The following is a 26,174-nucleotide window of genomic DNA, read 5'->3' on the forward strand; positions in this document are numbered from 1 at the left end:
GTCTCAAAGAATTCCACAGTCTATATCTAAGTGAGGCCATCTCTGTTTTTGGAGCCCTTGTATCTAACCCAAACATATAATCGAATCTGCAGCAAACTTCCCTGAAAAATTCTACTGTGGCATCCGATCATGCGTGGGAGATTTCAGAGGGATTGGTTTCGTGTTGGCTGAGATGGAGGTCAAAATCAGGCTCATCACGGAAGACTGGAATCAGCAATATGCAGAGCAATTCAGCTGCCACTGAAAAGCAGCCACCTCTGCCTGCCCCGTATTCACAGCTTCCTGATTCCCATCTCAGCTGCCCCCTCCCTCCCTTTGCCCTAGCACATCAGTGGATTGTGCAGTGTTCTCTGAATGTTGTAGAGTATTACTCAAGAACCGGCAGCAAAGCTCAGCCAGCTGGACGGATGGCATTTCACTGTCTCTTCTCCTTGTCCTTCCTTTTCAGGGGGAGTCCAGGAAGAGAGGGTGAAAGCGGCAGAGATAGAGGACATTGTTCCAGACACAGAATCGGAGACCAAAGTCAGCATCCAAGGCAAGGGCCTCTGATCTGAAAGAGTTTTATGATTTAGAAACAGAGTGAAGGGAGCAATGAATTCCTTTCTGGTAGCCACACTCGCAGGAGGTGGACCGATTACCCACTTGGTTCTGTTACAACTGTCTATGTGCACTATCGAGCATTAATGGTCAAGATACATCAAAGTCACTGTCGGCGTGTGGCTAAGCAAGGTGCTCATAGGAGAGACAGGTGCACAGAAATAAGGAGCACCCAGAGAGTAGCCTATGTCTTTGGACAGGATGGCCTAGTGGTTTGAGCCCTAGCTTAGTATTTGGGAAGCCTGAGTTCAAGACCTTGCTCTTCCACAGACGTCCCTGGTGACTTTGGGCAGCTTTCTTAGCCTATCTGAGCTTCAGCTCCCCAGCTGTAAAATGTGGATAATAGCCCTTCCTTTGCCCCCATTTAGCTCAACCAGCAAGGGCTGTTGCTTTCAGAATAGGAGTGTGCAGGTTCTATCCCCACCGCTGGCAGGGCTGGAGTGAAGTAGCCTGGGAGGGATTGGTGAGAAATGCTCAGAGTAGTGCAGGGAACTTTGTCAGCACACAGGACCCAGATCAATTGTTGCTGGGTTAGGATCTGACCTTCATGGGCTTTGGGTGTGCTCAACCCATGGATTGAGCTCTCAATCCGCCACTGCCCGCAGAGAGGTCTGTCTGTCTCTCTGTCCCCACCAGCACCTGCTCTCTGTGCTTGAATTCATGCCACGTTATTTCCTTGGCCAGGAAACCCCGTGACAATCATTGTTGAAAACTCCATCGACGGGGCCAACCTGAAGCACCTCATTGTGACGCCGTCTGGCTGCGGGGAACAGAACATGATCGGCATGACCCCCCCCGTCATCGCCACCATCTACCTGGACAGCACCGAGCAGTGGGAAAAGATCGGAGTGGAACGCAGGGCAGAAGCCATCAAGTTGGTCATGCAAGGTAAGCACTTCTCATGCCAGACAGCAAATCCCTCTTCAGGCTCGCGTTAGGGACACAGGAACTGCTGCACAGGACCAGCCCCGAGGTCCCTCTAGCCCAGTAGGAAAGTGGCCAGTACCAAATGCTTCAGAAACCTCACATTAAGCACACTGGGCAATAGATAGAGAGTCCAGGGATCAGGCAGCTAGCCTGGCACACAGGAGACACCAGTTCAGTTCCCTGCTCTGCCACAGACTTCTGGGGTGATGTTGGGCAAGTCACCTAATCTCTCTGTCACTCCATTTCCGCCTCTGCAAAGGGGGAGTGTTGCAGTGCCCTGCTGCACAAGGGGGTTGTGAGGGTAGACGGCAGGAACTCCGCAAACTCCCACCGGCACCCGGATTGTGGCCCTGCCCCCGCTCTGCCCTTCCCCACGAAGCCCTGCCCCTGCTCTGCCCCACCCACACTCCTCCCCGAGGCCCCATCCCACTAGGCCTCTTCCCCCCGAAGCCTTGCCCTTGCTCCATCGCTTCCGGCCCCCGTTCTGCTACTCACTCCTCTCTGTCCCCTCCTCCCCGTCACTCACCAAGAATGCAGGAAAAAAGTGGGAGGGGTCATGCCCCCCTGGTGCCTCTGGTAGTTACATTGCAGATTGTGAGGCACCCTGGTACTATGGGAATGGGGCCAGATAGGCACCTAAAATAGAGAGAGAATCTGCCTTCCACTTTAGGTCTCCTACTCCCTTTAGAGGTTGGTTTAAGACCTGAAGCATGAAGTTTAATATCCCTCCACCAGTCTACATTGACATGAGTCATTATAGCTCTGAATAGACCTTCCTATGCAGACAAACACCCAACTCCGTTTTCAGTCCTGCTGGGCTTTTGGCCTCCAGTTCATTGCTGGCCTATGGCTGTTATGCGGGGAATGGGATGGTCGTGGGGTGGAGGCCATTCACCCACATTCAAATCCGTTTCAGGTTGGCACTTGGTAGCGAGGAAGGATAGAGAAACTCATGACCATTGAGAGAACTTGGTAGATTTCAACAGGTGTCCCTTTCACTACACCACAGTCCCCTTGTGGCCCCCTTGTGGGCTGCCTAAATTAGGTGTGGAGTCTGAACTACAAACATCCCATCCCTTAAGCTTTTACAATATGGGGAAACTGAGGCAGACAGTGACTTGCACAACATCACATCACGCAGTGAGTGACAGAACTGAGAACTGAACCCAGGAGTCCTGACTCACAGCACCTTGCTCCAAACACTAACCCACCCTCCCCTCCCGGAGCCTGGTATAGAACCCAGGCATCCTGCCTCCCAGGTCCCCATATACCGTAATCACTTGGCCCCACTCCCACCCTGGAGGGAGGATTCATGCGGGTGAGGAATGGGGCAGTGCCCATGCCAACTGGCTTCACCACCAGACATCTTTCTGCCTTTGCTTCCCTTGAGTTGCTGTGCTGTGTCCCTCCTGAGAGACCCCTGCAGAAAAAGGGGGAGCCACACAACTCAGACGCAGCGGCAGGGGTCACAGCTCTGACTTCGTTTGCCTTATGCATGTAAAGTCCTCATTAGAAGCTCGCCAGACATTGCACAGCTCCTTTGTACTCTCTCTGTTTCAGGTTACACGCAGCAGATGGTTTACAAAAAACCCGACTTCTCATACGCCGCTTTCAAAAACCGGCCAGCAAGCACTTGGTGAGGACAGTGGGTTTTCTAATGCACCTTCTTGATCAGCGTTAGCCTGACCCTACACATGCAATATGTGAGCCAGAGCAAGTCAGTCTCCCGCCCAAAACCAGAGGGCAAAGGTTAACACACACAACGGGAAAAAAGTACCCAATCCAACTCCCACAGATGGCAATGGAAAGACTCCCAAAGATGAGCTAGGCACCTGGCAGGATTTACAAAAGCACCTAAGCAGAGTAGGGGCTTAATTCCCTTTGAAAGTCAATCAGAGTTCAGTGCCTAACTCACTTAGGCACTTCTGTAAATCCCGCTGGGTGCCTATTTTCATCTTTAGGTGCCTAAATGCCTTGTTAATGTGGCCCCTAGTGATTTCAGTGACAGTTCAGTGTGGGCAAGCGGACGGCCTGAGGGATTGGTGATGAATAAGGCAAAGATTTAGTCACGGGTATTTTTAGTAAAAGTCATGGACAGGCCACAGGCAATAAACAAAAATTCACGGCCCATGTCCTGTCCATGACTTTTACTAAAAATACCCCGTCAGGGTGTCACACCCCTGACTAATTCTTAGCTGCTCCTAGGACGCCGCTGCTCTGGGGGTCTCCGAGGTACTGCTTCTCCGGGGGTCCCTGGGGCACCATTGCTCTGGGGGATCCCTGGGGGATGGCAGCTGGCTCCTGCTCCGGCGGTGGGGGCTGACTGCATCCGGCCACCCACCGTTCTGAGGCCCCTGGGGACTGCTCTCCAACAACCTCCAGGGCTCCCCCCAGGCTGCAGCTGCAGCCGCTGCTCAGACTGCCCCCAGGGTGGCCCCTGCTGCTGCTCGGGCAGTCCCCGGGACTAGCCACACCAGCCGCTGCAGCTGTGGAATTCATGGAAAGTCACGGAATCCGCGACCTCCGTGACAGATTCCCAGCCTTAGTAATGAACTCCAGGTCCTTTCACTTTTAGCTGGTTAGTTTGTAGCTGGCTCAGAGTAACCATTACCATCTTGACGGCTGTTCACTGGGTTGTGTGAAGTTGAGTTTGATGACGCTCCAGTCCAGTTCCTAGTGGCCAGCTGTCCACAGCAGGCCCCCAACCCCACAATCCTGGTCATACCACTGCAGGCAGCAAGAGCTCGGCACATCTCAAGCAGAGCCAGCAGTAATAGGGAGCAGTGTCTGGATGCGCTTTCCCGGACAAGCAGTGACATTTTCCCTAGCTCCATGCTCACTCAGGTTACCATAAACTGACCCACATGAACCTCCCTCCATTTACTGCTGTGAAACGTCTCAACTCATACCTGAGTGCAGACGGTCCAGCTTCCACACTGAGGGCAATTCTGGGAAGGCAGGAGTGACCGTGATGTGATTGATTCTGCCCTCAGGCTGACGGCGTACGTGGCAAAGGTCTTTGCTATGGCTAAGAAACTGGTGCCCATTGAAAACCAAGTTATCTGCGGGGCGGTGAAATGGCTGATCCTGGAAAAGCAGAAACCAGATGGGGTCTTCCAAGAAGATGCCCCCGTAATCCACGGAGAGATGGTTGTACGTGTTTTCTTTGACTTTTACACACCAATCACTACCCACCTCAATCATCACAGCAACTTGTTGGTTCATAATTCAAAGGGAGATCTTACTGGGCTGCATCTCAAAGTCTGTGCTCACGTGGACTGATCTCTCTCTCTCTCTCTCTCTTTCCCTCTCATCAGTGGAACAACCCAGTGCAGTTACCTGGGCAGCAGTGAATGGAGATTTAGGCCAATGAGCCAGATTGTATCTATTTAGTCCTTAGTGGACTTCATGGAGTCTTTGGCACTTCTCCCTTTTTGGGTGGTAAACATTCTGCTGGGGGTAGATCATTTTTGGTTTTGTTATTATTCAGGGTTTAGGAGTGGAAGGGGGGGGTCATTGTTGGAGCTAGGGGTGTCACGTTTGGGATTTATGGGTGCCAGGGTTTAGGGTGTATCAGTGTTAGGGTTTATTAGTTAAAAGGGGGTGTCGGTGTCAGGCTTTTAGGGGTGTCAGTGTCAGGATTTAGGGGTCTCAGTGTTAGGGTTTAGGGTAGAAGGGGTTGTCGGTGTCGAGGTTTGGGAGTGTCAGGGTTTAAGGTATAGAAGGGCGTGTCGGTGTCAGGATTTAGGGGGCATCAGTGGTGAGGTTTAGGGGTCTCAGTGTCAGGGTTTAGCAGAAGTTCTGGAACTAGGGGTGTGCGGGGTGCGGCAACACCCCCTGGCTTGAAGTGGTTTCCATTATATACAGGGTTACAGTTGGGTTCAATGGCTCTCAGCACCCCCACTACAAAAATTGTTCCAGCACCCCTAGGTATCAGTGGGTTTAGGGCTATCAGTGTCTGAGTTTAAGGGGTCTCTGTGTTAGGGGTCTCAGTGTTAGGGTTTACGGTAGAAGGGGGTGTCCATGTCTGGGTTTAGGGGGTGTCCGTGTCAGGGTTTATTAGATAGAAGGGGGTGAGATTAGTGATGTGAGTGTTCTCATGGTGGAAGGACATCTCCAAAGGAGATAGTTTTGCAGCGTTTACAAAAGACGCTTAGGCTCTGGCCTGGCCTGATCTCCCCTGGGCATCGGTTCCCCAGCCTCTCAACTGAGAATGCCTTGTCCTCACCTCTCATGCGCTTTGTCCCGGGCTCAGTGATTTGCATTGCCCCAGAGGAGCGCAGCTGTCTTGGTGATTCACAGGCCAAAGTTTGGTCTTTGATGTCGCTGGGGCTTGACCCATTAACTGCACAGGAAGCTGCCTGGGAGCTAGTGACAGGACCTGAGCACTGGCCTGGTGAGCTAAATTCTCTCACGCTGGTTTAATACGGAGCGTCTCTATTGACTTGGATGGAGTTCCTCCACATTGACAAAGGAGTAACGGCCATTGCACGACAGGTGTTCATTAGCCAAAGGGAGGTTCAGCGATAGGTCTGGCCGGGACTGAGAGTCCATTCTTGGGTAGCTTTCTAGGAAGCATGTGTTCTGCTATAATTTCCTATGCTGTGGGCTTGGGATTAATTCTTTCTTTTCATGGTACTCGGGGGACTTTCTTATCCCAAACCTGTCCTTTGCTCCCCTTTAGGGAGGGTACAAGGGTGCTGAGCCTGATGTCTCTTTAACGGCTTTCGTGCTGATTGCATTGGAAGAGGCAAAGGACATTTGCAAGGATCAAGTCAATGTGAGTATCTCTGCACTGTAGATTTACTTCAACGTTCATACCCAGGTTTTCCCATCTTTCAATCCCCTATGGCATGTGGAATTTGCTGGGGAAGGAGCTAGTAAATCTGTATTTATTCATGCCATATATAAGCAAATAAAAAAAATGGTTTCCTCTAAGCTTATAGAAACAAAGTTTATAGGTCCGGACCATTCTAGGAAGTTAGTGAAAAATGAATCGACATATGGAATACCAGAAACATTTTACTTCAAACATTCGATTTTCCCTTTTGTCTTTAACAACAAAAACAGCACCCTCGCCCAAGCCCAGCACCCCGGGCGGTCACCTGGATTGCCTGCCCCTAAATCTGGCCCTGGTCTGTGGTATCAGACCGAAGCTGCAAGAGAGGAGGATGAGATGACGTGGTGGGCCCGTAAAAAGTGGGGATGAAGAGAATCATAGGTGCGGACGCTGTGGGTGCTCTGGGGCTCAAGCACCCATGGAAAAAAACCAGGGGGTGCTCTCCACCCAGCAGCCACAGTGATTCCACCCTGGCTGGCTGTCGATCAGCTGTTTGACAGGTCCCTGGGGCTGGCCCCTGATCAGCAAGCGGTTGGCGGGAGGCGCTTGGGGGAGGGGACAGAGAAGAGAGAGCACCGAGCTGACGAGGGGTGGGGACTTTGAGGAAGGGGGTGGAGCGGGGCAGGAAGAGGTGGATAAATCATGCATGCGAATCATGCATCAAAGTCGTGAAATGGGCGACAAATACAATAAAAAATAAGGTATACAAAAATTTAACAAATAGAGGGGGGGATGCCAAAGACGCTCTGGGGCGCCATTTGGGCTAGGGCCGGCCCTGCCACAGACTTTGGTCTCAGTCCTGATGACACTCTGCATGTGGTCCAGAAATGTCCCCTTTCGCTGCCCTCACATATCTCACTTCCATGCCTTCCTGCCTCTTCTGTCTTTCACCAGCACAAAATTCACTCTGAAATTTAATAAAGCTGGAAGCCACACGAATTCGTAATGTCTTAATGTAACCCAGACACCTCCTGGGTGTGCTGAGGCCACTTAGAGAGAGATTAATGAGTCTGCTCTAGGGCCTTTCAGGCTTTTAGTTCATGCAGTAGAGGCTCATGCATTTAGCTCCGCAGGTCTCAGGTTCGATCCTACCTGCCGACGACCAGGTTCTGTTAATGTTACATTAACATCACCCGAAACCTCAGCCTAACTCACGAGTTTGATTTTCTTTCGTTTTCTTTGTCACCTCCTAGAGTTTGGAAGGCAGCATCATCAAAGCCGCTGACTACTTAGCCAAAGGGTACCAGTCTCTAACCAGACCTTACACTGTGGCTCTTGCGTCCTATGCCTTAGCGATGGTGGGGAAACTGAACACCGAGAAGGCACTCATGAAAGTTTCGAAAGGTAAATCAGGGCATCTTATCAACTACTGGAAAGATGTGGCCAAGTCAGGATGGGGTTCAGGGAAGAGAAGCAAAGGAGGTTGGAGAGGGACTAATTTATGAGGAATGAATAACAGGCATAGATTTGTTCCTTTTGACCAGATTTGAGATTGATCGGGCTGGGTGTAAATCCAGAGTAACTCTCCTGGGTTGAGTGGACTTACTCCAGATTTATACTTATGTGTCTGAGATCTGGATGTGGCAGAAACATATGGTATTACTTGACCTCAGGAGGAATCTGAGAGCCCTGTATATATATCTAAAGGATGTAAACCCCAAAGAAAAAGAGAGAGAAAAGGGTGGGTCAAGAGGATGTAACTGAGCAAAGGGGAATTTCAGAGGATATAGAATAATATTACCCGCAAGGAAAATTGAGTTTGCCCCATTGTTTGGGAAAGTTAAAACAGGGCAGGACAAAGCTGTTGTCTATATATATCAATGTTATGTTGAAAGGTGCCAGGTGGGTCTTTGATCCCAAAACATTCACAGACCTTGGTGTCACAGGGCGCAGACTCACCCGGCAGCGCCTCCTTCTGGTCCTCTTGGGGAATTAGCATCCAGCCTCTGGAGCGCCCTCTTCAGGCTGGTGTCTCGCCGCCCCTGGCCCTCGTGTCCCTCCCGGACCCCGGTGCCCTTGTCTTGGGTGCCTCCCTGGCAGTACCCCCACAGTTTTGGGTCTCCCCCTGCCAGGGGAACCCCCACCCACTATCCCCACCTTGCCTAAGTCTTAGGCTACTGCCAGTCACCAACTAGCCCCCGCTCCCTGGGGCAGACTGCAGTATAAGCCAGTCATCACAGGCGACGGGGTTTGGACCTGCTGCCTCTGCCTACCCGTGGCTGCCCCTGCAACCCCCTTGCCTAATAGGCCTTCCCAGGCCTGCAGCCTGGGGCTTTCCTAGTCCCAAGCTCCCCGGCTCCCTTGGCCTTCCCCAGCCCTGCTCCCACTCTAGGTACTTTCTCAGCCCTTGCAGCCAGGTTCCCTCCAAGCTAGAGAGAATCTCTCCTGGATCTTCTGGCTCAAAGCCTTCATAGAGCCAGCTGGGCCCTGATTGGGGCATGGGCCCCAGCTGCCGCCACTTCCCCCAGTCAGCCAGGGTTTTACTTCCTTCCCCAGCCCCAGCCCTCTGCAGGACTTTTCCAACCCCTTCAGGGCTGGAGCGGGTGCTCACCCCGCTACACTTGGCCATGTTTACAGTACAGGGACTATAGTGGCACAGTTATGGTGCTGCCGCTATGCTGGTATCACCCCATATTGTGGACGCAGACTGCACCGATGGAAGGGGTTTTCCACCTCTGTAGGAACTCCACCACCATGATCAACGATTGTGAGCTCAATGGAAGTATTTTTCCATTGACTTAGCTGTGTCTACACTAGGGGCTAGTTTGGCATAGCTATAGCGCTCCGGAAGGGTGTGTGTGTGTAGATTTTTCACATGCCCTGAGTGACTCAGCTATGACGACCGAAGTTTTAAGTGTAGACCAGGCCCTTGTTCAAGTTAATGGATGTGCCAGGCACTCTTTCAGACTCAGCGGAAGGAGCAATCAAGACTCTTTCTGTAGTAGACACCGCTAAAAACAATGTAGCACAGCAAGGTCAAGAGCTAAGCCATGTGGGCTGAGGGGTTTCCCTGATCACAAACGCAGGAGCTAGTATGTTCGTTTTGTACCCTGTGCGTTAGAGGCAGAAACAGGCTGAAAGCCTGGAGAAGTATTATGAAAGGAAGCAGAGAGACATTGCTTGTTGGGCCTAGAACTCACTTCAGAGGCGGACTTGGGGATTTCTCAGCAAGGAGGTTGCCTGCTGTTGGTTTCTCTTATGCTCTCTTATTTCTCTCTCTGCATTTTCGTAAGCAATCAGGTTTAAAGCAGAGAAGGTATCTGAGGCCTGTGATCAATTCCTCACTGTAATTGAAACAATCCTCTAAGACCCCAAATATTGGGTAGCTGCTCAGCTCGAAAGGGGCAACAATCGGTTTGACTTACCAATCATCCGTGCAGAAAGTTGGGGAAGGAGTCAGGCGATGGTATGGCCCAGTCAGATCTGCTCAGAATGAGTGGATGTCCTGGGGAAGAGTCCTTTAGCGTGCCTTCTTTGCTGCTGCCTAGAGGGAAATCGCTGGGAAGAGCGGAACGCCCGCACCTTCAACATTGAGGGCACCTCGTACGCCTTGCTGGCCTTGCTGAAAATGAAGAAGTATGAGTTGACCGGTCCCATAGTCAAATGGCTGAGAGAGCAGAACTACTACGGAGGGGGATATGGATCTACCCAAGTGAGTATGATCCTTATAGCCCAGGGTATCCTTCCAAGACTGTGTTTTGTGGGAAGGTCTCCCCTCGGAAAAGATGGGATTCTGATCACTTGAGTCATTGTAGAAAGCCCTGGAGAATGACCAGTAGAGAACAATCCTGCATTGCCTGGGAGATGGGCAACGTGACCTATCAGGTCGTTGCCATTGTTAACCTAAGGCAGAGACCAGCATAGGAGCATGACTGAATCTTCTCACTTGAGGCTCCATCCTGCCAAGGTGATGGGTGCAAGCATGCTTCACTTTAAAACAGCGAGTTGTCCCCGGGGAGTCAATGGGCCTTCTCTTCTCATGGGCAGAAGCGCATGGGCGTCTGGACTCATTCCAGCATTTGTTTGGTTTTTGGCCGTTGGTCTGGAGACAGGGTACCAGGCGTGTAGGACCAACGGTCTGAGTCCAAAGCCAGGGTGGATCATGACTAATCTGAATCGATTTGGGTTTAATCCATCTCTAAGTAGAACTGTAAGGTTATGGGGTTTTGGATTCTTTTTTTTAAACTGTGCTTACACAAGCCACTGGAGAGGATAAAAACCCTACTGCTAGTGGTAGCTAAATAAAGATGGATTGTCCTCAGATATCGCTCCCTTCCCTGGAATACGGGGGCCACTAGGAACTATAGGGTCTGTCTGTGTCCAGCAGCCTCAGTAGAGAAGCCCCTTTACATTCCTTGCTACTGAGTCTTGTCTTTTCTCTACCTAAAAGGATGCTACAAGCTCTGCTGGGAGTGGTCTGTATTTTTGGAGTCACGAGCAGCGTGTTCTATCCCTAACGCTGTGCTGTGTGTGCCATACATGTCTCTATATATGTAACCCACACACCTCCTGGGTGTGGTGTTCTGTCCCCTCCAGTGGCACCGAGATCACTTAGAGAGAGAGATTAATGTGTCTTCTACAGCCTTAGTTAAGGCCACATGGCTTTTAGCTCATGCAGTAGAGGCTCATGCATTTAGCAAGAGGTTCCACGTTTGAGTCCCTGACAAGCCCCCACGTGTAATACCGATAGACCCCGGTCGTCGGTGGGCAGGATCGAACTTGGGATCTCTGGAGCTAAATGCATGAGCCTCTCCTACATGAGCTAAAAGCCACATGGGCCTTAGCTAAGGCTGTACAGCACACTCATTAATCTCTGTCGCTAAGTGGTCTCGGTGCCACCAGGAGGTGCGTGGGGTACATACACATAGAAGGAGCCACTGTCTTGTTGTGCTCTGTCCAGGTGACAATTGGCCCCTGTTAATAGCTAGGGGAGATGGGAAACTAATTGACCATGCACGATTTACTTATTGACCATGGGTTCTATTCCTGGCTTGGCCACGTGCTTCCTGGGTGACCCTGGGAAAGCTACTTCCCTGCCCTGTGCCTCCGTTTCCCCATCTCTAAAATGGGGTTAAAGATATTGTACTGTTTTGTAAAGTGCTTGGAGATCTACTGATGAAGCATACTACAGAGGAGCCAGGTAATATTATTATATAACCCTTTGCCTGCGTGACACCCAGTGGAACCCTGGTGTTTTCTTTCATTGTATTTTTGGTTCCTCTTCATTAAAAAGTCTCTTTAGAAGCTGTCAGATGTCCAGCACAATAGGACAATAAGGTGTAACCCTCTTGTCTTCCTCCTGGTGTTCTAGGCTACCATCATGGTGTTCCAGGCTCTTGCGCAGTACCAGATAGACGTTCCGCAGCACAAAGACCTGAATTTGGACGTTTCTATTCTCCTGCCACGCCGTGCTAGTCCGATAAAGTACAGAATCTTACATCAGAATGCTCTGGTGGCCAGAACAGCAGAGGTATCGTGCTTCTCTGTGTGATTAGTAGAGACCATTGATCATAGCGAAAGGGGATTTGACTAGAATCTCCTATCCAAACCCTTTTGAGAGTGGGAGGGGGATTCAGATTCCTGGCACCAGCTCCAAATGCATCCACACTTTTGACTCAGATTTTTAAGACCAGAAGGGACCATTATGATCATCTCGTCTGACCTTCGGCAGGTCAGAGGCCGGAGAACCTCACTTACTAATATCTGCATCAAGCCCATAACTTCTAGCTGAGCTGCGAGATGTCTCTTAGATAGATATCCAGCCTTGACTGAAAGACTTCAAGTGATGGAGAATCCACCATATCCCGTCAGGCTCTAGGGTCTAGGCAGTCAGGCCTGGTGGTTGGAGCTGGCTGTAGGGTTGGGACTGGGCCAAGGGCAATGCTGAAATCAGGGTCTGGGGACAGGCCGTGGGTCAGAGGAAGGTCCCTGGATGTCTAGTGGTGTTATGCAGAGTAACTCGCAGCTCTGATGGGGACAGTAAAATACTTGTGCCTGGGGGTTATCTGGCCCAGGGCCTGACCAGGGATCGTCACTGCAGGCTCTGTTGGAGGGGTAAGTCACCGCAGCTGAGTGAGCAGCCCTGGGCTGGCTGGGGTTTGCCTCACACATCCCGAGGTAAATTGTTCCAGGGTTAGTGACCTGGACTGTGTGGTTTTGAGCTGAATCCAGAAGTAGGAGGGGATGGGTTGCTTTAGGCTTGGCTCTGGAGAAGCAATACGTCTGGAGATCAAAGAGTTACTGCCTGGTAAGTAACCTTTTTTCTCCTTCATGCTAATGCCTCTGCAGAGTCCCCCCAGCCCCTCTGGGCGAGTGGCTGTCAATCTCACCAGCTTCATTTTCTTCATTAGCTTCATTTGCCTTGTCTTTAAATCATGATAATAATAATGAACTACAAAAGAAAATTAACCTTGGATCAACTTTACAGACCAAATGGAATGAAGACTTCACTGTGAAGGCAGAAGGAACTGGACAAGGGACCTTAACCGTAATGACGATTTATAACGCAAAAGTACGGGAGGATGAATCTCAATGTAAGAAGTTTGACCTGAGGGTATCGGTCGAAGAAGCCCGGGGTGGTAAGTAACCGCCCATCTTTTCTCTTCTGAAGTTTGCTGTCAATCCTCAGATCTGGACAAATTTGGCTCAGTTACACCAGTTTAACTCCATGGACAGCAGCGGATTTACACCAACCAACCACCATCTCTGCAATCATATTCTTAACTTTGGAAAGTAGTTTTGTGAAGCTCCTTCAAACTCTCCCAGTTCCCAAGTCCTACAAAATTATACCCATAGGGCAGACACTAAATTATTACAGCTACCACATGTTCTAGGTTGCAACTAATGCAGGGTCATTCCAGATAAGGGAGGAGATGCTGCCTTCTCTCATCATGGCACTTGTTAGCAGCAGAGTTGGAGCATCGGATGTGGATGGGAACACAGGCCAGCTACTCTGGGTATTGTCTCCCTTTGAAGTAGAGATGAGCCCATGGCAGGGAGTCTGGTTAGAGTCCCAGACTTCCAGTGAACACATTTCCAGACGGCATGGGGGTGAAATCAGCATGGGACAGAAGGCAGGATCTTCAGCACCCAAAACACAAGCCTCTGCGGCTTGGTCTAAAGGAGCAATTTCCTTGAGCTGGGAGTAGCTGATTGTTAGAGTTGCTAGGGCTGGCCAGTAGAGGGAGCCATGACCACACATCAGGCCAGCATATGGTAGGGGGATCCAGGATTTTGGCACCTCTTGTTACAGAAACAGGAGCCAGCAGTACATTGTTCTGAACTTTCCCACCTGTCCAAGTTCACACCCACGGGTTCTCTCTGTTTCGGTCTCCTCTTTCTGCTAACTCTAGACCATATTTTGTTTGTGCCACCCAGCTGGGAGAGGCTTTTTAGTTTGCGTTCCCGGGATGGGAAGAGTTATTTATGGATTGCTGGAAGGGAGGGGAGGTTTATTGAGGGATTTTTCACACCTACTGTAGGACCTGTTTGATTACTAAGCCATGTTAGTGCACCTAAAAAACAAAAGAGGGTTATTCTGGCATGAAATTTACACTGAGATATTAATTTCTTTTCTCTTCTGCAATGTTTCTAGTTAAGAAGCCGGAAGGAGCAATGCGTTCAATCTATATTAAAATCTGCATCAGGTGAGAACAATGCCCTTTAACGATAGATGATAAATAGATGGATAGATGCAGTGGGTAGATGGACAGATGCAGGGGGTAGCTGGAGAATCCTGGGCTACGAATTTTTCTATGGAATTGCCAAAAAAGTTATGATAAAGCAACAGGAACTGGTGGAGTGATCGCAAAACCAATGTTCAAGTGATGAATTCTGATCAAAAGGGTATTTTCTCTTCCCCTCGTTAGGTTCCTCGGAGTGGTTGATGCCACAATGTCCATCATCGATGTCTCCATGCTCACTGGCTTCTCACCAGACGTGGAGGATCTTAAGAGAGTACGTCAGTGTAATCTGAGAAGAGGGGACGTAATAAACAATGCAGTGGTTTGGCTGGGGCTTTCAGATAAAAAATCCAAGGCACCAGGTGAATAGTCAGGCTCCAGGGTTAAACCTGGAGGGAGACCAGATGGCTCTAAGGATTGGTAACAGCTTTAGGAAACCGCAACCAGTTCTCTCCATCTTGAGGATGGAATGTCATCTCCCTTGGGCAGTTTTTGGGGGCCTTTTTGGGACTCAGCTCAGTTTCCTTGGGGATGGGTGTTCACATCTCTGTAACCAGCACCACAATTGGTGGGCCCTTTGTTGGCATTCATAGAGGAGATGCCAGGGGATGAATAGGCTATGAGCCTAACGTCCAAATTCACACACACAATCAGGGACCGGGGCAAGTTTTGCAAGTTGAGCCGGCTGCTTTGAAAATCTGGCAATACAAATCTAGGTCAGTTCAATCCTGCTTTATGGGATAGCAGATTGAGGGGCTGCTGTCATTTGACTGTGCATGCCAGAGCAGACTGCATTTGATACAGTCTCTTGTACAGTGGGGCCAGAATTTAAAAAAAATGGCTTCCCTTTAGACCCTCTGACCTACACGGTGAGGAGTTATTTGGGCCGGGAGAACCGTGGATATAGAAAAAGAGGCTGCACAAAAAAGCCAGGCCCCGAAGGAGTCACTGCAGTGAATTGCTGCCCTGGTATAAAATGAGGGTGGATTATTAGGCAAACAAACCCAGGGATGTTTCCAGCATTGGTGTTCTCCTCCTGCAGCTGCATAAAATCAGCCAGAATGCCAAACCAGAACCATAGTGTGCCCAGAGTTGCTGCTTGGCTTGTACTGAGCATGCTCAGTAACATCTACTTACACTGCTGCCCCCAGTGGCACTGCTCCACCCCCCTCCACCCCCCCCCCCCATCTGCAGGTCTGGGTCATCTCTGGCCTGGCAGTTCGTAGCCCCGGCACCTCTGGGCTTGCTGCGTCAGTATGAAAGTAAAAAAGAAAGAAAGAAATTGCTTGAGCCCCGGCACCTCTTTCATTACAAATGTAGGCACTGTGCATACGGACACTGTGGTCACCGAACCTGGGACCTTTATCATGGAAAGCTCAACTTTTTCAGCGAGAGTACCAGCTCCGTTAGCTGTGGATAGAGTTGCCAACTTTCTAATCACACAAAACCGAAGACCCTTGCCCCGCCCCGTCCCTGAGGCCCTGCCCCGCCTCGTCCCTTCTCCAACGTATCGCCCCCTGCTCACTCCATCCCCCCTCCCTCTGTCGCTCACTCTCCCACACCCTCACTCACTTTCACCGGGCTGGGGCAGGTGGTTGTGGTGCAGGAGGGGGCAAGAGCTCTGGCTGGGGATGTGGGCTCTAGGGTGGGGCCGGGGATGAGGGTTTTGAGGTGCAGGAGTGGGTCCGGGCTGGGCCCAAGGGGTTTGGAATGTGGGAGCGGGCTCAGGGCTGGGGCAAGGGGTTGGGGTGCACGAGGAGGTTCATGGTGTGGGCTCCAGCCAGGCAGCACTTACCTCAGACGGCTCCTGGAAGCAGTGACATGTCCCTCCAGCTCCTAGGCAGAGGGGCCAGGGGGCTCTGCGCACTGCCCGCACCCGCAGGCACCGCCCCTGCAGCTCCCATTGGCCACGGTTCCTGGCCAATGGGAGCTGCGGAGCTGGTGATCGGGGCGGGGTTAGTGCGCTGAGCCCTTGTGGCCGCTCCGGCGCCTAAGAGTCGAACATGCCGGCCGCTTCCGGGAGCTGTGTGGAGCCAGGACAGGCAGGAAGCCTGCCTTATCCCCATTGTGCTGCTGACCGGAGCTGCCAGGGTCCCTTTTCGACCAGGTGTTCTGCTTGAAAATCAGATACCTGACAACCCTAGCTGTTGAGTAAGTAGCAGGCTAGTATCTTCCATGCAGATCCTCTCATGGGAGACGTGATCACAAGCATGACGCCACTGAGTCACGTAGTGAGATGATGGATTTTTTTCACCCAGCTGCAGGACTTTCACAGAGACGGTGCCTTACCCACAATGCCTTTTGCTTTTCCTTCTTCACATTTAGCTTTCCCAAGGGGTCGACAGATACATTTCCAAGTTTGAAATCGACAAAGCCCCATCCGATAGAGGAAACCTCATGATCTACCTGGACAAGGTAAAGACTCGACAAGGGGCTTCTCTGATCCTGTGTTCATTTCATGGGCCCCTGCTGAGCCAAACTGCATTCCCAGATACAACCTGGCATCCCCGCAGACGTCAGCAAGTTGACAAACTGCAACCCCTGGCCGAATTTGACTCACTGGCCCAGATTCAGGCTTTCCACTAGGAACAACTGAATGGTCCAGATCCTCAGCTGGTGTATGTGGATGTAGGTCCATTGACTTCAGTGGGAAATACACCATCTGACATTAAGGTTGAATTTGCTTCTCTGTGTCATTCACTTCTTCTTTCCTTGCTCCTTTCACTTCTCTAGTTCTTCTTTCCTCCACCTGCCTCACTTTCTCTTTGCCCTCTTCTTTCCCCAACATCTCCCTTTCTTTTATTCTTTTTCATTCTCTCTTTTCCATCCAGCCACCCTTCGGCCTAAGCAATCCTGTTATTTCCCCCCCCCCCAGGTTTCGCACAGAGAGGATGAATGCCTGCAGTTTAAAGCTCACCAGTTTTTCGAAGTTGGTCTCATTCAGCCGGCATCCGTCACAGTCTACGACTATTACACCATAGGTAACAGATCGCAGCTCTCCTCACCACTAAAGGCACCATGGCTTCAAATTCTGCTCTGGGTTACATTGGTGTCATTACTTCTTGCAGTCTCTTGCTGAAATACTTGGTTACCATTATCCCCGTGTAACCGAGGGGATGCACTGAGATGTTAAGAGATTTGCCCGCAGGTAAGCCCTAGACAGCTAATAGCACAGCTGGGAGCAGATTGCCAATTCAGAGCTCTACGTACAGCTTCCGCATACACAGTCCCCTCCCACCACTGGAAATAGAACCCAGGCGTCCTGAATCCCAATCTCCTGCTCTACACTAGCTCACACTCCCGTCTCTACTTTCCCAGATTACTGTCAGGAGTCTGATTTGTCGTGCATGCCCCAAGTTTCACCTCCCTTAAAAATGACTTGCTTACAAAATCAGACATAAAAATACAAAAGTGTCCCAGCCACACTAGTACTGACAAATTGCTGACTTTCTCATTTTTTACCATATAATTATAAAATAAATCAATTGGAATAGAGATATTGGACTTACATTTCAGTGTGAGACCTGAGCCTGTTTTCGCTTGTGAGCCTTGTCATTCGGCGGCTGGAGAGCGGCAGCTGCTGGCCAGGTTCCCAGCTCTCAAGGCAACGCCGCTGCCAGCAGCAGCGCAGAAGTTAGGGTGGCATGATCTGATATTGCTACCCTCACTTGTGCGCTGCCCTTCCGTGCTGAGCGGCCAGAGAGCGGCGGCTGCTGGCCGGGGAGTTCCTGTGGTTTGTGGTGAATGGGGACTATTTTTTCCATCCTGCTCCCACCCCGCCCCACAGTCTCTACTCCCACTCCCACCCGCTCCTGCATTGTTTGTTGAATTTTTATCCCGCTCCCGCTATTAGGGCAGCGGGACCTGTGGGATCCCAGTCCTGCTGCAGGGCTCTAGAGCCTGTTGTAAAACTAGGCAAATATCTAGATAAGTGAACATACCCCCTGGGGTACTGCTAGGGTATGTGTCGCCCTGGTTGAGAACTCCTGGATTAGAACGCAGGGGTTTCAGACTCATAGACTTTAAGGCCAGACGGGACCATCCTGATCATCTAGTCTAACTTCCTGCCCACCTCCCAGTTCCTCCTGTTCTAACATTACCTCAAGCTGGAAATATGTGGTCGCACTCATCACCTTAACACACCCATGCAAAGGTAGGCAAAATAATAAGGGGAACCTCTGACTACAGGCAATAATGATCCTACTGGCCCTCTCCCCGCATTTTACCTCCAGAGGTAGATTTGCTGCTAGCGTGATTAAGAGGGTGTCTCCAACAAGCACCAGCCCATCATTTCAAGTTGATGGTTTCCTATAGCTAAGAAAGTTGTTCCCACAGATTGTTGCTCCCTTCCCCAGGGTCACCCAGTGGGACGTCTGCTTGAATAAGGGTTTCAGGGTTGTCTCCCAGATGCTGTAAATCATGGCTGTTGTTCTGCGGGAGGGGTAGTAATCCGTGTCTCTGATCTTTCTCTAGATGACCGGTGCACTAAGTTCTACCACCCGTCTAAGCAGAGCGGGCTCTTCAATAAGCTCTGTCACGGGGAAGTCTGCCGGTGTGCAGAAGGTAAGGAGAGTCCTGTCTCTGCTTACATCTCTGGTGGGGGCTCCCCTGTCAGCTTTACCAGCAAACATGCAGTCCCAGGGCCCCCCAGCATCAGCCCCTCAGTCGCTCATCAGGGCTTCTCCTTCCCTATGGGCTCTGGATGATTCTCACATGTGATACAGGCTCACGGCAGCCACAGGCAGGAAGGTTGCTGGGTTTGTCCCCCAGCCTGGAGCTCTGACTCTTGGCCAGCTGTGTCCCTGCTACAACACCACCACATACAGAAATGGTGGGACCAGGGTTGGGATGAGGGCGCCCTCAGTGGAAATATGTGGGGGATGCACCCCCACATAAAGTCATGCACGCCTGGGGAAGGCAGGCAAGAGAGGAACCAGAAGGGACTGCAGGGCCTGGGATTGGGCCAGGGAGTGGAACCCAGAGGGGCTGGAATGGGCCTTGGAGCAGGTAGGAATCCCCGGGACCCACCTTCCCAGCCTGAAACCTGCCCCTCACCACGCAGAGTCTCAATATCTTTCTTCACTCCGTCTCCTATCCCTCCTCTCCTGCATTCGCAAAGGGTTTCCACCCTCCCTGACCACCTACCCTCACCTGCGGTCCCTCACTCCCTTTTCCAATGGCAACCCCACCTGCCAATCACATGGAGAGCTGGCAGCAGGACGTAGAAGCAGAATTTCTCTTGTCGGCTGGATGACCGGGAGGGAGAGGGTATTGGAGAAGTCAGTTCCTCCTCTCTGCCCATCAGGGCCCTGGGGGCTGGGCTAAGCCAGCTGATCCGTGGAGTGGGGCTGCACACATTGAAGCAGGGCAGTCTGGGATGCAGGAGTTGCTGGGTTTCCAGCCATTCCGATGAGGATGCTCCTCCCTGGTTATGAAACTTCCGTGGAAACATACCAGCTGTTTCAATGGTTGGAATCCGGCCTGGGGGGTAGTGACATGAAGTCAGACACTTCTTTAAAATATGTGGGTCCTCTCATTCCAGGATGCCCACAGCTGGCACCCCTCAGCCCCCTGCTGTTAGTTTCAGCACAGAGGCCAAGTATTGGATGAGCCATGAAGGCTCCACTCCCTGCTGACTCTTAGGAAGGGATCCTCTAGAAGAGGGTGGAGACCCATTCGTGGGGCCCTTGTTCAGTGGGGAACTTGCTGTAGCCCTGCAGTCTGCCAGGCATACAGAGAGGTATTCAGTTTCCAGATCTCTCCTTCCCATCACCTTTGATTCCCCATCTGCAGCTCCACTAAGTCCCGAGACAAGGCTCCTCCTGGCACTGACCCAGGTAGATATCCACCAGTGCAGAGAGGGAAGATAGCTGAGATTGCCAGGCCTATTTATGGTCCTTGGTTATTTCATATATCCAGAAAGAGTTCCTCTGGGCAACATCTACTGATTCCTTTGCAGAACTGTCTGAGTCTGTCGGCTCAGGATCGCCTCATTTAGACCCTGCAACCTACCTCACCCCCAAGAAACCCTTGTTTCTTCTTTTACTGTGCCCCATAACACAGGTGCTGACTTTTATTTTTCCTGGTGGGTGCTCCACCCCCACTCCGCCCCTTCCCCTAAGACCCCACCCTAGCTCTGCCACTTCCTGTCCCCGCTCTGCCCCTTCCCCCAAGATCCCCTGCCCGCTGTTCTCTGCCGAATGCCTCCTGCCAGCCGCCAAACAGCTGATCTGCAGCCCCGCCAAATGGCTGTGGCTGATGGGTGCTGAGCACCTGCTATTTTTGTTCCATGGGTGCTTGAGCCCCGGAGCACCCACGGCGTTGGCGCCTATGCCCCATAACGTGATGGGTGGTTGGCTTCATGGCCACTCCCTTGTCGGAGGAGGTGGGCCTGTCACTGTCTGGACTAGCATGGCTCACCCAGGATTCAAATAGGTGGGCACCTGTGGGTCACTAATAGCAGAGCTGAAACTATGGTCTCCCTTGGTGATTCTCTACCCCATCCTCCTTCCCCATAGAAAACTGCTTCATGCAGCAGAAGATAGAGGGTCCCATCACATTGAACAAACGAATGGAGGAAGCCTGCGAACCTGGAGTGGATTATGGTAAATCTGTGATTTGGATCTGCTGAGTCTTTTTCCCTGAGGAGAGCGCAGAGACAGGGTTCGGAATTCGATTTGGATTGTAAAGTTTGCCCTTGAGGTTGAATCAGGAGTAAGGTCAGAAGACAGAAACCTGTTAAGGTTTCTGAGGCAGAAACCTGATAAGATTTTGAGGCCTTAAACTCCCAGAAATGAACAAGATCAGATGACTGTTTAAGATTCAATCTAACCCTAAGTATTTATCTGCCCCCCCACTTCCCTAGTATCTGAGCACTTCACAATCTTTAATGTGTTCATCCTCACAATCTCCTGTGAGGCAGGGCAGTGCTATTATCCCCATTGTACAAAAGGGGAAACTGAGGCACGGAACGACTAAGTGACTTGTCCAAGGTCACGCAGCAAGTCTGTGGTGGAGCAAAGAAATGAACCCCGGTCTCCAGCTATCGCCCACACCATGGGACCATCTTTCTCACAGCCAGTTTGGGGAGTCAGTTACACACTGAATTCTTGACAGAAAAGTACTGCAGACCTTCAACTGGTGTTTTGTATGTCTTCCTTTTTTTAAAGTGTATAAAACCAAGCTTGTTAGAACTGAAGAAGTGGGCGGTTCTGACTACTACATCATGGAAATTTTGGAAATCATTAAAGCAGGTAGGAGCTCCCCTTCTAAAATCAGGGTGCAATTTCTTTGAATGGCCTTTGGGATAAAGGCCTGCATAAGAGCTGTTTCAGAGTAGCAGCCGTGTGAGTCTGTATTCGCAAAAAGAAAAGGAGTACTAGTGGCACCTTAGAGACTAACCAATTCATAAGAGCTATTTCTCTTCTCCAGAGGAAGTGCTAAAGCAAGGCTAATCTGCTTAATGCTCCAGGGCATTAACCTATAGCCACATAGGGACAAGAAAGAATTTGCTCAACCCATCGAGGCAGCCTTGCCATGAAAAGGCAGACAAAATAACAGGGGGGAACCTCTCACTGTGTTCAGCCTGGTGCAATTGGCCAGTCTCATTATGGGCTTTTTCAACCTTCTTCTGAAGCAATTGGCATTGGCCATTGTGGGAGTCAAGACCCCAGACTTGGTGGCCCTTTGGCCCAAGCTGTTATAGGGGAGGTGGAGTCTCTCTTCCTCAATGCTGACTTTTATAAATCGATATAAAGACAAAGTAAGCAGGGATCTAACTGAGCTCAAAGCGGCTTCACTCACTGGGAGCTGATATGACTGTTCTAATTATTTGTATTACCTGAGATTAGGGGCCCCTTGTGCTAAGCACTGGACATACCCAGATACAACCCCTGCCTTGACGAGGTTACAGTCTAAATCGACACTGGGCGGATTTATTAGCCCCATTTCACAGGTGGGGAATTGAGTCACAGGGAGATCGAGTGACTTGTTCAAGGTCACACAAGGAGTCTGTGGCAGAAACAGGAGCTGAGGCCTGAACTCTTCAGGCCAGCCCGGTGCCGCAACCACAAGATGGTCCTTCCTGTCTCTAATGACTGCTGGAGATTCAGTGATTGGTTATCACAGCAGTCGCACTGGGGCTGAATTTGTACTGAAATCTCAAGAGAACGCCTGGAAGTCACCTCTTCTCTGTTCCTTTCGTCTTCATCCCTCTCCACCCTGTACTATCTCCTCGTCGCTCTGCTCTTATGTGTGAGATCTTTTTTCACTCTTCCCCGTCCCCCCAGGGACTGATGAAAATCCACAAGGAAAAACCCGCCCATTCATCAGCCACATAAAATGCAGGGAGTCTCTGAGGCTGGAGCGTAACAAAGACTACTTGATCTGGGGACTCAGCACCGACTTGTGGCCCAGGAAAGCTGAGTAAGTAGCCTCCTGTGGTTACCCTGCGTTAGTCACTTTCAAGCTGACACGCCCTTAATTAATTACCCTATCAATTTTAAGTACCTATCAGGTCACCATTACTGTACTTTCTGAGAGCCTCACAATATTGAATGTATTTATTCTCACTATGGGAGGCAGGGCAGCGTTATTACCCTCATTTAATGGATGGGTAAACTGAGGCACGGATAGCCTAAGGTCCAGGTCCTCAAAGGTATTGAGGCACCTAACTCTCACTGACTGGCCTTAGGTGACCTCTCCAAAGTACCCAAAGGAAGTTTCTGGAGTTGCTGGGAATTTAATCCAAGTTCGCCTCATCGTCTAACCCTGGACCACCATTCCTCGCAGGAGCTACCCAACTATTTCACCAGCACAAATCACATTCACAGTGCAATTTCAAGGTCCCTGCATCCAGCCACAGTTGTTCCCAAATCACTTACGTTTAAACTTGGTGGAAATATATTTAATTAGGGTAGAAACTGCACCTAACCATGAGCTTCACCAACAAAGATGCAGCTCACAGAGGCTAAAAGTTCCATCCTCATGCTATATATATATGGAGCACTGCATGCTGGGATCTGTAGTCTCTCTGTAGTCTGAGTGTAAGCTGGCTGTTTGGGGAGGCTGGCCCCCGGCCCCGCCCATTGTCCACCCATCCCTCCCGCTGGAGCCCCAAGCCCACCACCGCGGCTGCCAGCCCCCCTGCCCCAGACCTGGGCTGCTCTAGCCAGCCAGCCTGAGCGCCCATAGCCCTGAAGTGTTGGGCACCATGGCCCCAGGACCCCCTGCCCAGGAGCACCATGTGCTGCGGCCCCTGAGCCCCCAGCCTCAGAGCGCCATACGCTGCGGCCCCCCGTGCCTCAAGCACCACCAGACCTGGAGCGCCAGGGAGCCCCAGTGCTGCGGGGCCCCTGCACTGGGGGCGCCCATCCGCCTCAAGTCCCGAGCCACAGGCCAGCCCGCACTTGCCTCAGCCCCCTTGGGGAAGAGGAGCAGCCTGCATGGGCTGTGGCCAGGGGGAAGCAACGGGAAGCAGGAGGGGGCTCAGGGCAGAGCATGAGTGGGGCCACGCCTGGCTGTTTGGAGGGACTCAGCCTCCCCTGGCCCGCCATACGCGCTACCTATGCCCTTAGGCAAACCTGGCTGCCCTTGAGGAACTGAGCCAACAAATTGGACACATTCTGTGCTTCACTGCTCACCCTTCTGCCTGTCTGTCCCAGGCTATCCTACATCATTGGCAAGGACACCTGGATCGAGAAGTGGCCCAACGAGGATGAATGCCAGGAGCCGGATTTCCAGAACGTCTGCCAGGAATTCCTTGAGTTCTCTGAAGCCATGACCATGTTTGGCTGCCCAACCTAAACTTGGACCCAGCTTTCCCAGCGGCCCCAATGGGACAGTGTGAGCGGAGACGGAGTGTTACACTCAGGTGGAGACATCTCCACTCAGAGTCCCAATGCTGCTGACTCTCGCCACTAGCCCTGTCCTCTTGGGGGTTTCGCTCTCTTCTCTTCTTGTTGTTTCTATATATATAAACGGCTGATTTCTTATCCTGGTCTGCTGTGTGACTTTTTAACAATCTTTACATAGTCTGCAAAATAGCTTTTTAAGTAACGAGCTACTAGGATCATGGGTGCACGAGAAAAAACCTTAAATTAGATTAGGATGGCAAGCATGAATGGGTGGTTAGATTCTCATGGATGGATATTTGGGAGTGAGCCTTCTGTACCTCTGTGTGCCTAGGGTGACCACACATCCTGTTTTGGCTGGGACAGTCCCTTTTTTCAGCCCTGTTCCAGTGGTCCTGACTTTGTCAAAGAAGTGGGGTGTGGAGGACTGTGCAGGGAGGGGGGAGTAGCGATGTCAGTCCTGCACGGGGGGGGGGAGACAGGACTCGTGCAGGGGCAGGCAGGGCTCAGACCCTCCCCCAAAATACAGTAGTCTGCTCTCAGTGAGAGTGCCACTTTTGACTTCAAGGGGAGCAGGATTAATCTCTTAGTCCCAGATCGCCAAAGGTATTTAGGCACCTAACTGCTATTAAAATCAATGCGAATTAGTCTCCTAAATGCCTATGAGCATCTGGGCCCTAGTCCATTTACTGTTGTAACTTTGGAAGCACTAATGCAAAGCTTGTGAGGTGGCAACAAGAAGTTGCACAAAGTGGCAGATCTCGGAAGCTCGAAACCATTCGATTCCCTCTCCTCCCGCCCCCATTCACTTGGCGAATTTTTCCACGGGGATCCCTTTTATTATTTTTTATTGTGGTAGCACCTAAAAGCCCCAGTCACAGACCATAGACCCTGTGCTGGGAGCTGTATGAATAAAGAACAAAACCACACCCCTGGCCCCAAAGAGCTTCCAGTCTAAACACGTTTCAAACCACGCTGCTTGAACAGAGGCTCTAAGGCGGGGCTGAGACTTTGAAGTTTGGAAAGCTCAGTCCATAGGTAACCAAGAGGCAGCTCCCCTACCTCATGATCACGTAATTCCTGAGGAGCAGGGTGATACCAGCCTGGTTGGATACGTTACAGAATTCTGTCTAAGCAGCTGCCCAGTTCGCACAAAGCACCAGGTGACAGGGAGTGTGACATCACCATGGCTCTTGACCACAGGTTCCCATATCTAGTAGCTGGAGTCAAATTGAATCCTTGTGGATGAAACCCCTCGAGAGGCAGGTAACAGCTTTTTGAGGAAACTAATTATGTAACAAGCACGGCCAGGAGTAGCTTTGCAATACTGCAGAACCTGAGAATTATGGACACTTCTGGACATTTCGTAACTCTGAAACGTTTGTAACTCTGAACAAGCCGTCACGGGCTGCTCCTCAGGGCCGACTGCTCGGAGCGGGGGCTCACGGCTCTGCAGTGGCGGCCTGGCAAGTGGGGGCGGGGACAGGCAGCTGGTTCTAGCCCCCTGGCTGCAAGGGCGGTGAGTGGGGCACCCTGGGGCACTGCAGTGTCAGTGGGCGCATGGTGCAGGCTGTGGCCCTTTAAAACGGAGCTGTTTCTCCAGAGCGCAGGGTGCCGGCAGGGGCTCCGGCTCCAGCTCTAGCAGCAAACACTCCAGGCCAGGTCTCAGTAGCGGCTCAGGAAGTTTCTTTCCCAGGCTCAGAACTGGCAAGCTTGCCCCCCCCTCCCCCCCCCCCGCCACCGCCACCCCTCTCCCCCAGCCGGGGACAGGGAGAGGGGAAAACAGCAGTCACCACCTCCTTCCTACCTGTAAGTGGCTGCCCCGCACCGTGGCAAGTAGCAGGTGGGGGGTGCAGACAGGCAGCCCAGGTGTGCCTACCTTTAAGATGCAAATACAGACACAGTCCAGTGTTTGCTGCTTTGTTTGTTTTCCCTCAGAATTTTGGGGGCTTTAAACGCCGCGACACCCTTCCGCTTTCCGAGGGACACTCGCAATGTGGCCAGTGGTGCAATCCACGTGCCGCAGTCTGCTAAGACCCCCACTAGGAAAGCCAGGGCCCTTCAACTGAAGCGCATTCTCCTGGAGACATCCCTGGCTTCACACCCGGGCTGGCTAACGTCTCGTGCTGCCCTAGGGCCACAGGCAGCTTCTGACAGACTGTCCCCACCCCGAAGGGAAGGGACCTGTCGCCTGAAGGACGTGGGGAGAGGAGAGCTAACACTGCCCCTGCCAAGACCACGTCCAAGAGGAAATGTTGCCCGACTTACAGTTCCTTG

The 26,174-nt window shown here is 51.5% G+C and overlaps 1 protein-coding gene across 1 annotated transcript in view; it reads left to right on the forward strand.

The window, feature by feature from the left end:
* LOC140900835 (A.superbus venom factor 1-like) overlaps window positions 1–24,023 on the forward strand; it is a 51,521-nt gene extending 27,498 nt beyond the window's left edge. Inside the window, exons 23-40 of the mRNA XM_073318712.1 lie at window positions 449–535; window positions 1,282–1,485; window positions 3,085–3,160; window positions 4,518–4,677; window positions 6,209–6,304; window positions 7,558–7,708; window positions 9,853–10,016; window positions 11,676–11,834; window positions 12,792–12,942; window positions 13,959–14,010; window positions 14,233–14,320; window positions 16,372–16,461; window positions 16,922–17,027; window positions 18,520–18,609; window positions 20,565–20,651; window positions 21,216–21,299; window positions 22,335–22,470; window positions 23,709–24,023. Of these exons, the coding sequence (XP_073174813.1) occupies window positions 449–535; window positions 1,282–1,485; window positions 3,085–3,160; window positions 4,518–4,677; window positions 6,209–6,304; window positions 7,558–7,708; window positions 9,853–10,016; window positions 11,676–11,834; window positions 12,792–12,942; window positions 13,959–14,010; window positions 14,233–14,320; window positions 16,372–16,461; window positions 16,922–17,027; window positions 18,520–18,609; window positions 20,565–20,651; window positions 21,216–21,299; window positions 22,335–22,470; window positions 23,709–23,850 (2,123 nt within the window). The 3' untranslated portion in view covers window positions 23,851–24,023. The remainder of the gene's footprint in view (window positions 1–448; window positions 536–1,281; window positions 1,486–3,084; window positions 3,161–4,517; window positions 4,678–6,208; window positions 6,305–7,557; window positions 7,709–9,852; window positions 10,017–11,675; window positions 11,835–12,791; window positions 12,943–13,958; window positions 14,011–14,232; window positions 14,321–16,371; window positions 16,462–16,921; window positions 17,028–18,519; window positions 18,610–20,564; window positions 20,652–21,215; window positions 21,300–22,334; window positions 22,471–23,708) is intronic.
* Window positions 24,024–26,174: the final 2,151 nt, after the last annotated feature.

Source organism: Lepidochelys kempii, chromosome 20 (assembly GCF_965140265.1).
Source record: "Lepidochelys kempii isolate rLepKem1 chromosome 20, rLepKem1.hap2, whole genome shotgun sequence".
NCBI classification, from domain to species: Eukaryota; Metazoa; Chordata; order Testudines; family Cheloniidae; genus Lepidochelys; species Lepidochelys kempii.